The sequence below is a fragment of the Protomyctophum bolini genome (assembly GCF_963924005.1).
Source record: "Protomyctophum bolini genome assembly, chromosome: 18".
In the NCBI taxonomy this organism is placed as follows: Eukaryota; Metazoa; Chordata; class Actinopteri; order Myctophiformes; family Myctophidae; genus Protomyctophum; species Protomyctophum bolini.
Window position 1 is genome coordinate 20,009,004 of NC_137879.1, and position 10,723 is coordinate 20,019,726.

The window sequence follows — 10,723 nt, forward strand, 5'->3', positions numbered from 1 at the left end:
GCTCTCGGGTTTAGATGGGATTTAATATGCTTTCAGAGGCGTCAAGCGTGACAATTGTGGGTGACAGGTCCACATGGCGAGGGATTGGACCGATTCACAGTCTCAAATCCCACTGGGTTTAACATTGGCAGAGTGGAAGATAACTGCCCACATGACTTCAGTTTCCTTTGCTGTGCAGTGTGCAGGGAGGAGGGTTAAATACCAGGTCTGTGCTGACTGTCTTGTGTGCTCTCAGGGAACATGTGGGCGCAGACGTGGTCTGGCATCATGGACCTAGTCATCCCCTTCCCTGACGCTACGCAGGTCGATGCCACACCGGCCATGGTCGCACAGGTGAATACAACAACGTGTGCGACGAGCATGCATGCAAACGTGCATGTGTGCGAGCGACCTGCTCCAAAATCTACCAAACATTGTGAGCTTCATGGCTCCGTTTTCATACTGTACAATGTGTACATAACCATCTATTTTATGTTGTAAACTCTGAAGTCACTTTTTCTAAAAATAAAAACTGTTTGGTTGAGTTCAATACGTAATGTGACATACTGTACTTTACACGGCAGCATGTTTGTATTACAGAAATAATACTGGCATGTGAGAGAGCTGAGAATGTGTGCCCTTTGACGACATTGTGGTCAAACCACACACACGCACGCACATGCGCGCACATGCGTGCGCGCACACACACACACACACACACACACACACACACACCCGCCCCCGGACAATTGTTCAAATCCTGCCAGAAGACATCCTCATGTGCCTGCATTGCACTGTTCGTCTCAGCTTTGCTACTGTCTGCCTCAATGGAGACACATTGTCATTCTATTTTTGGTGAGACCGCAAACAGCCCTATAGTGGTTCCCAAACAGTGGGTTTTGGCTTTTCTAAAATAGAATAAAACAATTTATAAAAATAAATAAATCAAAAGAATGTCATTAAGAAGTAGTCAAACAAACTAGCAATGTGATGCGTTATGAGCTTGTACTGTAGGTGTGTGCTATTTTCACTACTATTGTGTGACACTCTTGCACGATGAATTAGGGAATTAATTTACAAAAAAAGCATTAAAAGTTGAAATATGGACAAATTATATGCATCATGTATAATATTCTATACAGATTCATAATGTAGGCCTACATGTGTGTACACTGTCAGCATTACATGTCACGTTCTCCTTCTTTACACCTGTGATGTGACAGTAAAGTTTGATTCTGATTGTGATTCTCTCCACTGAACTGACGTCTGCAGGGCTGGAACGCCACCAGGATGTTCCAAGAATCGGACAATTTCTTCACGTCTCTGGGTCTGATTCCCATGCCCCAGGAGTTCTGGGACAAGTCCATGCTGGTGAAACCGGACGACAAAAAGGTGGTGTGTCACGCCTCTGCCTGGGACTTCTACAACCGCAAGGACTTCAGGTTAGAACTCAACAGTGGTGGACAATAAAAGTACATTTACTCAGCTCATGACTTTCACATCGCTACATTTCAAATAGAGATACTATTGTTGGACTCCACTACGTTTCAAGGAAGCGATCCAAACTTACAAAAATATATTATGAATAAACCACTTAAGCTCTATTTTAAATATAGTGGTGGTGATGGTGTGACGTTGTAGATTGGTTATTTTCAATCTTCACTATTTTTGAAAATGTCTTAGAATTAGCATTTTCGAAATGTCAGTACTGTAATCCATTGATTGCTTTGGTAATTTGTACTTTTGAATTCTTGAGTATAGACTGTGATTTGGTCCATCAGTCCACTAAATAATGGAATGTACCTGAGAATAGAAAAGCTTTCTGCTTTTAAGACTGGCAAGACCACACGTTTCAATTAAAGTTCTTAATGGGCCTTAAAATTAAGGCAGAAGCCCTAACTGAGCGGTACGGTTTATGTACATATTGTCTTACTACAGGTATATAAAAATGATGTGCCCCCTCAACATTTTCAACTGCCCCCGGGCCTGAACAAATACACTGAAACACCTAAAACATATCCCATTCGAAAGCCTTCATCGAAAATGACACATCAGACACCTTCCTGTTCAACTGTCCCTTTCAAGCAGTGCGCTCTGTGGTTACCATGGACGACCGCATCACGTACCTCTTCCTCGTTGTTGTTTTCCTCGCTGAACAGGATCAAGCAGTGCACAGTGATCACCATGGACGACCTCATCACCGTGCACCATGAGATGGGCCACGTGCAGTACTTCCTGCAGTACAAGGACCAGCCCGTGTCCTTCCGCGGCGGCGCCAACCCCGGCTTCCACGAGGCCATCGGCGACGTGCTGGCTCTGTCCGTGTCCACGCCCAAGCACCTGGAGGAAATAGGCCTCTTGGAAAATGTGGAAAGCAACCATGGTGGGTGACCGAACAGGACCTGAGATGTCTCTGCTTGGGCCACCTTTTCCTGTGCACACAAAATGTCTTCGGCAAAAATAGCTGATCTACAAGTAGATTGGCTATGTCTGGAATTTTTTCCCCCAGAATATGGATGCTGGGGTTCAAGTCGTTAAGGTTGAGCTGATTATTGTATGGTAAAGTCTTTTACAAAAGGATAGTAAAGCACCTTGTCCACCCAACAGCTAATTCAGTCGTGGCACTTCTCCCATCTTTCCATATCATCAGAGAGTACCATCAACTTCCTGATGAACATGGCCCTGGACAAGATTGCCTTCCTGCCCTTCGGTTACCTGATGGACCAGTGGAGATGGAAGGTGTTCGATGGACGAATCCCCAAATCTGAGTACAACAAAGAGTGGTGGAACCTCAGGTAAACAACACCAGGATTTTACTGTGTACACTATCACAGGGCAATTTCAGACAGTTGGAATCCTCTGGATTTTCATGCACACAGATGAAATCGTCAAATACTGCTCCAGCACCAAATAAATATCTACAAAGGTAGATTTAATCACTTTCGGTACATATTAGACCTTTTCCATTCAGATATAGATGGAACGCAGAAACAACACACTCTGAAGAACCAACACCACAGACCACCTCTCAGACAGGAAGCAGCACATGCAACAGCTTGAATTAATTATTCACTTTGATAATCATGCTTCGATAACATTTATCATGCTTTATCTTCTCCTCACAGAATGAAATACCAGGGCTTGTGTCCGCCAGTAACCCGTACAGAAGAAGATTTTGACCCCGGCGCAAAGTTCCACATCCCTGCTAACGTTCCCTACGTGAGGTAGGTTATCCGCAGTGATGGACAGTAATAATGAAGTACTGTACTTAAATACATATTCCGAGTGTACCGTTTGTATTCCACTACATTTCAACACAAATTGACAGTATATATTTCTAGATTCCTGGGAAATCTTAGAATTTTGGGGGGGAAATTAAATACATTTATTACAGCGATGCATTGATACTACTACTTTGCAATTTGTACTTTTGAATACTTAAGCATTTTAAAAGCCTATATTTGACCAGGCGTATGTGGCCACGCACGCACGCACACACACACACACACACACACACACACACACACACACACACACACACACACGCACGTCACGCACACAGCCACCCACACACATGCACACCCACACACACACACACACACACACACACACACACACACACATAAACAATCAATTACAGATGGATGATAAGATTGACTCACAGTAAACATGTGCACGTAGGCTAGAGAACATGCTGCTTCTGTTCACATGTGGAAATTGAATCTGCACCACCTGTTTTTTATTAGGAATAACGGTTAAGTTTTGTTTTACTGGATTGGAAACAGACACGGTTTTCATTCTGCGCATATTTTCATGACGTGTGTGTGTGTGTACGTGTGCTTGCACCTCACCCCCTTTTTTCCAAAATAAATGTATGCTTTGGAAAATGGTCAGAAATAATGCAAAGTACGGTGTACATGCATGGTACTGTACATCATTATCAGACCTAACTTTACCCTTCAACTATGCCCACAATCACTGTGCGTGGTCATGGTGGTATTCAGTGTTTTTGTTTTGTAAATTGTACAGTTTTATGTTTTTTTTTAGTGCTGCAAGAACGTGGATGTCAATAAACGGATTGCATATCCAAACAGCTTTGGACATTGAACATGCCGCACATGTCAAGCTAAAGTCAACCCAGTTGCTTGCAGGTTTTCTATCTGAAAATACACATTTTAACATGAATCATTAGAAGAGAAAACACACTGATGATAGTGCTGTCATGAAGTCTATGAGGCCATCTATGAAATCTATGAAAACCTTTGTACAGTATATAGTGTGGGGTGGGGTCCCTGCTCAACACTGTCTCAGCTAAGGGGTCCTTGGCCTGAAGACCCCTGCTCTATAGGTAACCATGTGACTCTGTCTCCATCAGGTACTTTGTCAGCTTCGTCATTCAGTTCCAGTTCCATGAGGCTCTGTGTAAGGCTGCTAACCAACCATTACCTCTACACACCTGTGATATTTACAAGTCCAAAGAGGCTGGAAAGCTGCTAGGGTAAAGAGACGCACGCACGCACACACACACACACACACACACACACACACACACACACACACACACACACACACACACGCTTATTTACTTATTTATTTCATCATCTTTATTAAATTACTGATAAAATCAATGAATTAGTTTTGAATCCATGGAATTTGGAATTTTCTTTGAAATAATAATAATTAAAAACTAAATGTAGTAAAGCAAAAAGATAAAGGGACCCACAATGGGCGACCCAGTGTTTGGGGAAACAGTGCTCTGGCATACAGATTGGACAAAATAAATTTGTATTCACACAGAAACGTTACGTAATGCAGCTATATGTACTGTCTGTATGTATGCACAGTATGTATAGTGAAATATGTGTATCAGCGCCGTGACTATACTCTCTGACCCACCATGAGTAGCACTGAACCTTCTCCTCAGTCCAATGTGACCCTGTGGTCTTGGCAGGGACGTGATGAAGCTCGGCTTCAGTAAACCTTGGCCAGAGGCGATGCAACAGATGACCGGACAGCCCAAAATGAATGCCACGTCCCTGATGAAGTACTTCCAGCCTCTGATTGAGTGGCTCGAGGTGCAGAACGCCTACAATGGGGAGACGCTGGGATGGCCAGAGTATGACTGGATGCCCCCGAGTATGTCCCACATGCAAAAACGCACGCACGCACAAACGCACGCACGAACACATGAGCATGCACGCACGTACGTACGTATGTATTTATACAATGGTAGTAGCAGTGGTGACATGGAGGTTTTTTGGGGGTGGTGGTGGTGGTACGGTATTGTACGGTAAATCGTAGTAAAGGTTAAAAAAAAGTGTAAAACTTCTCAAGGAACTGAAAAAGGTGTAGGACAGGGATCCCCAATTAATTTTCATCAAGGGGAACCCTGGTGTAGAATATAATAAAAATAATGGATGTCAACACACTGCAGATGTAATCTTGGGGGGGAAAACTATGTTTTAAAAGATATCCTAGTCCTAATTACATTTGCATTGTTGAATACCACAGATACTGAAGCCATAATGCTGTGTTGCTTTTCTGTGTATACTGTATGAGGACACTCACCGTTGGTAAACCTGTTATACAAAGTAACCTTTTGATTTGGGTACTTGGCACGTCATGAATCTAGGGGAGAGGGGGGTGTCGCGTTCTAGCATGCACACGTGCGTGCACCATACCGTGCACTTCACTGTGCACTGTACCGTGCACTTCACTGTGCACTGTACCGTGCCGTACCTGTGCGTGAACTAATTACTGGCCACCCGCCATGGTACCCCATGCTACGACCAAAACACCACTGGGTAGTGGTAGATGTAGTACTGTATACTGTAGTCACATAAACCCTGTACCTTGGAAAATACTGTATTCCCATGGCCTCTATTCTAGGCCCCTTCAAATCGCCCCCACCAAAATCCTATCTACAAGTGAGCTTGTAGATAGATTTCCAGCGAATGTTAGCCCCAGAATAGGGTTGTAGCAACTCATAATGTAATAACGGCTCGTAATGTAAAAAACTTTCATAATGTAATCACGACTAATTTAGCTGTAAAGTGTTACATTGTAATAATCAGTATCAGTATAATAACTCTTTAGGAGGATGAAAGACATAAGAATGAAAGTATTAAAACTTCTCACTTTGGGCATGGAGAGAGACATGTCCCATTTATTGCGTGCACACACTCACACTGACAACCAGTGGTGGAAAAAGGTGGTATCAATGCTGCAATATAGAACTACTCTGTTACAAGTAAAAGTCTGGAATTCAAAATGTATATGTTTCAAGTTTTCAAATGAGAAAAGGTCAGCAAGAAAATATTCTGCTCTCCCCTAGGGGGTGCTGTAGTACTTCCCCATGGCCTTAAAGGGACACTAAAACCTTTTTGCAAAAAAATTATATGTTAATGGACTTTAGAAGATCTTTTAACCGATTTTTTAAGATTTTTTATGAATGACATTACACAAGCGATCCGTTTTTCATATAACAGAATAAAGTTGTTCAGGCATTAACGTGAATGGAAACGCCAAAGTGATTTCTTGATTTCAAGCATCGGAACTTGGAAATGACAAGCTTGTTCATATTTTAACGCGATTTAACTCTTCCATTGGACCCCAATGGAAATATTACACAAACGATGATCAATAATATCACTCTTGAGAGCGTAAAATGAAACCAAATGGACCCGTAAGGGTTCATTTGTTTTCATGAAACCATGGACAGTGCCATAGATTCAGTGATAATAGACAGTTTTGTCAATAGACAGAGCTGTCAAAAATTTGATTACAGCGATCCCGTTGTATATCATTATAAAAAAGACAAAGACGTTAAATGACATGCATACAACTGTTTATATAGCGTATTTTTATGTCTTATTAGGTTTTGATTATCTAGTTTTATAAAAACTGCTGCTCACTCTGACAGTTGACTCTGTGTGTGTGTGTGTGTGTGTGTGTGTGTGTGGTACAGCTGATAGTGCACCTACAGCTGCTGCTAAAGTGGACTTCCTGGGTCTGAGCGTGGACCAGGAAGCTGCCGTGGCTGGCCAGTGGATCCTGTTGGTCGTCGGCATGGTCCTGCTGGTCGCCACCATCCTATTGGTCTACAAGAGCAGGAAGTCAAACAGTAAAAGGTCTTCGTCCGAAATGGAGCTAAAGTCGTAGTCGTGATAAAAGCTGTCTAACGCAGCGATTCTCAACCTCCGGGCCCGGGGCCGTGAGGATATTGCATGTGCCCCCTCCCCTCCCCAAATACACTAAGATTTAAACACTTGAACCCTCTAGACTTAGTAAACTGGACCTGAGTTGCAACTGCACTTGGACTGATTTTTTTCCATCTTTACCAAATCGCTTCAACAAAAAGTTGTGATCTGCTATTTTGTTTTGTTCCAAGAATAAGCATGCTCTGGTTCAAGTAGTTCAAAAAAAGCCTTTTTTTTTTAACCTTGAAATTTGTGTTTTAATTGTGAAACCGATAGATAAGAACTTACAGTATACAATGTTAGTTCCACTGATCCAAGCCGCAACACGTGCAATCAATCGACTGATTTAAAAAAGCAACATGCTCTGAAAATCCACCTTTGGCTGCCTGGTCAGATGGGTGGGCCCGAATGCTTTTGTAAGTGGGCCCTGATCCAGAAACGGTTGAGAACCACTGGTTTAACCTATGGCTAAAGTGAGGCTTACTGTAGCTATAGCACAATACCAACCTCAGTGTGCACCTTTGTTTGTTGTTTGTTTGTTTATGTGTACTGTACAGTACAACGGATCAAATTAGCTTTTCTTTTTGTTCTGCCTTTCTTATGTGTCTTGTATATGTATTGTATACATTTGGAGTCCGATTATTTTGGCAAAGCAAAATTACCATACTGTTTTGTAATTTATTTGAAATATTTTAATGCTGATGGGGTGGGAGGGGCAATGTTTGAAAATGAATGTTTGTAAACTCTTTAATTGTGTATGCATTTTCAAATATTTGATTTTCAGTGAATCCTCTTGCTTTTCTAGAATAAAGAATTATATTTATTTTGTAGAGTGGACTGGGAAAGAAATACACAAAGACAAATAACCAGAACAGAAAACATGTCATGGATTTGGTGTCTAACACCATCACACATATAATGCTCTCATACTGGAAGTTGTGTAATCAGCTGTGCACATCTGCCTCCAAAGTGCATATTGGTCAAGTCAAACAGACGAACCAGAGTGGTTTTACAAAAGGGGTCTTCAACGTTTTTCAGGCCAAAATGACCCTCAGCTGAGGCTCACAATGCCGTGTTGCATTGTGAGCTTGTAGATCGGCTATTTTTGGTATGTTTCCCTCAGAATATAGGGACTGTAGGGTTCAGTTAGTTAATGTAAAAAGAAACTTCGTACCACAGGAACCCTCCTGTAGTAACTCTGAGGACCCTAGGGGTTCCGGAACCCCTGTTGAACACCCCTGGTCTACAGTATTTTAGGCGTATAAAATATATTTAGACAAATCATATCCAACTGCTCAGGGTACCACTAAAACAAATATGGAGTCAAAAATATTCTTAAATAGATAATACAAAAAATAAAACATGTATTGTATTATGTATGACCCTAAACTCATATTATGTAGGTGTATAATCTTCTTAGGCCTATAAAGGTCAGGTCAAGGTCCCTCTCGCCAAAGTCAAAGTCACCCATTGATGCTGATTGCCAAGCAGGGAGGCTGCGTCCCATTTTTACAGTCTTTGGTATGACTGACTGGCCGGGGATCAAACCCTGACCTCCCACTTTCAGGGCGGACACTCTAACTACAAGGGCACTGTCTGGCACCCTCTCATCCAAACAGGTGTCCAAGCAGGCAGCAGATATGGTCAGTGGTCACTGGTTGACACGCACCGTTTTCCCCTAACCTTTGACATGCAGCTGTTTGTTGTTCAGTTCAGTTCAGTTTTACCCACTGGTGCAAGGATATACACATCACATTATTTTCTAACTCAAAATAACTAGAAACCTAGAAACTCCATTCACACTTTTTATAATTCAGCTGTTATTATGTGAACACTCGTTTGAGTAATATGGTTAATGGAGGGGGGGTGGGGTGGTTGATCGGGTACGTTGGAAGCCTGTTTGATGTTGTCATGAGAGTAAGGAAGGAGCACTGGTGGAATTCAAAATGACCTTGAATAAAAAGTACAACAGTATTGGCATTAAAATGTACTTCATGTGTACCAAAAGTAAAATTAGCCTATACTCATTATGCAGAATGTCCCATATTTCTACGTTTTCTAAAATGGTAAATGGTGGGGTGCGGTGGCTTGAGCTGAAGTTGGATCCATAATCATGTATTTAAGTCATCAGCTCGTGCACGCCACCTTTTGGTCACACGACCACACTGCTCTAGAGACAGTGTTTGTTACAACAAGCTGTTTGTTTTAATATTAAACACCTCGGAATGCAACTTTTATTGACATGTAGGCCTACATGGAGTTAATGAGAGTCGTCAGTGTTTTTACCAGGCTGGTGAAAAACCAAACAATACAATAAGCTGTGGAAACTCAGGTGAGTGCACGGTGTTAGCCTACTGTTAGCTTATCTCAGTGCTTTTCAACCCTTTTCACATCAGAGTCCATTATTTAAATGTTGTCGTTGGATAAGAGTTTGTTTAAACTGTAGACGTGTCATGGAGGCCTGGTTTAAACTGTAAACGTGTCATGGAGGCCTGGTTTAAACTGTAGACGTGTCATGGAGGCCTGGTTTAAACTGTAGACGTGTCATGGAGGCCTGGTTTAAACTGTAGACGTGTCATGGAGGCCTGGTTTAAACTGTAGACGTGTCATGGAGGCCTGGATTAAACTGTAGACGTGTCATGGAGGCCTGGTTTAAGCCGACTGTCAAAAGGCTCATGGAGAGGCTCATCAATCCAATCAGGCCTGATTGAATGGCAGGTTGTTCCCTGGCCGCACAGGTGTGGGAGGCTATATAAGTGGTCTAGCTGCACTCATTTCCCAAAGCCCAGATCACCAAACCACTGCTGCCTGTCTCACAAACATAAACCTCCACCTTCTACCACCAACCTGTGTGTCCAAGAGCAAACGCAAGTCAGAAACGCTGTGGAACAGCAACTGTTTGTTCTTCACCTCATCATGGACTCACTGCACTGCCCATGTGCTTTGTGTCAACTGTTTGTTCCAGTTTACTATGGGATGACCAGCAGTTCAGCTTTGTTATTTCCTTTGGTTTATGGAAACTGGAATGTGGACTATCAGACCTATCATGTTTGGCCTGCCTAATTGGGCATCATGTGTGATGCCCAAACACACACACACACACACACACACACACACACACACACACACACACACATATATATATATATATATATATATATATATATATATATATATATATATACACACATATATATATATATATATATTATCTATGTATGTTTATATATATTTTTTTTTATATGATTGATTGATGCTTTCTTTATATCTATCTGGCCTACATTAGTCCTGATTGATTATTTATATAGATTATAGTTTCTCATATTTAATCCCATATTTGATGCTTTAAGATATTACATATATATTATTATTATATGTCTTATTTGATGCTTAGGATATATATATGATATACATATATATATCTGATTTATGAATGTTTTTACCAAGTGCATCCTGACTTGATGATTAATTACCTTGAATATGGATTGAGCTGCCAGTTATGATTTGTTTGGATATGTTTATAATTCCAAATATTGTATATTTCT

General features: G+C 41.6%; 1 protein-coding gene across 1 annotated transcript in view; it reads left to right on the forward strand.

The window, feature by feature from the left end:
* The window catches only part of ace (angiotensin I converting enzyme (peptidyl-dipeptidase A) 1), a 31,146-nt gene extending 23,145 nt beyond the window's left edge, over positions 1 to 8,001 (forward strand). The window contains exons 18-25 of the mRNA XM_080789001.1: positions 236 to 333; positions 1,252 to 1,421; positions 2,139 to 2,362; positions 2,630 to 2,774; positions 3,105 to 3,203; positions 4,355 to 4,477; positions 4,931 to 5,115; positions 6,947 to 8,001. Of these exons, the coding sequence (XP_080645127.1) occupies positions 236 to 333; positions 1,252 to 1,421; positions 2,139 to 2,362; positions 2,630 to 2,774; positions 3,105 to 3,203; positions 4,355 to 4,477; positions 4,931 to 5,115; positions 6,947 to 7,140 (1,238 nt within the window). The 3' untranslated portion in view covers positions 7,141 to 8,001. The remainder of the gene's footprint in view (positions 1 to 235; positions 334 to 1,251; positions 1,422 to 2,138; positions 2,363 to 2,629; positions 2,775 to 3,104; positions 3,204 to 4,354; positions 4,478 to 4,930; positions 5,116 to 6,946) is intronic.
* The last annotated feature ends 2,722 nt before the right edge of the window (positions 8,002 to 10,723 follow it).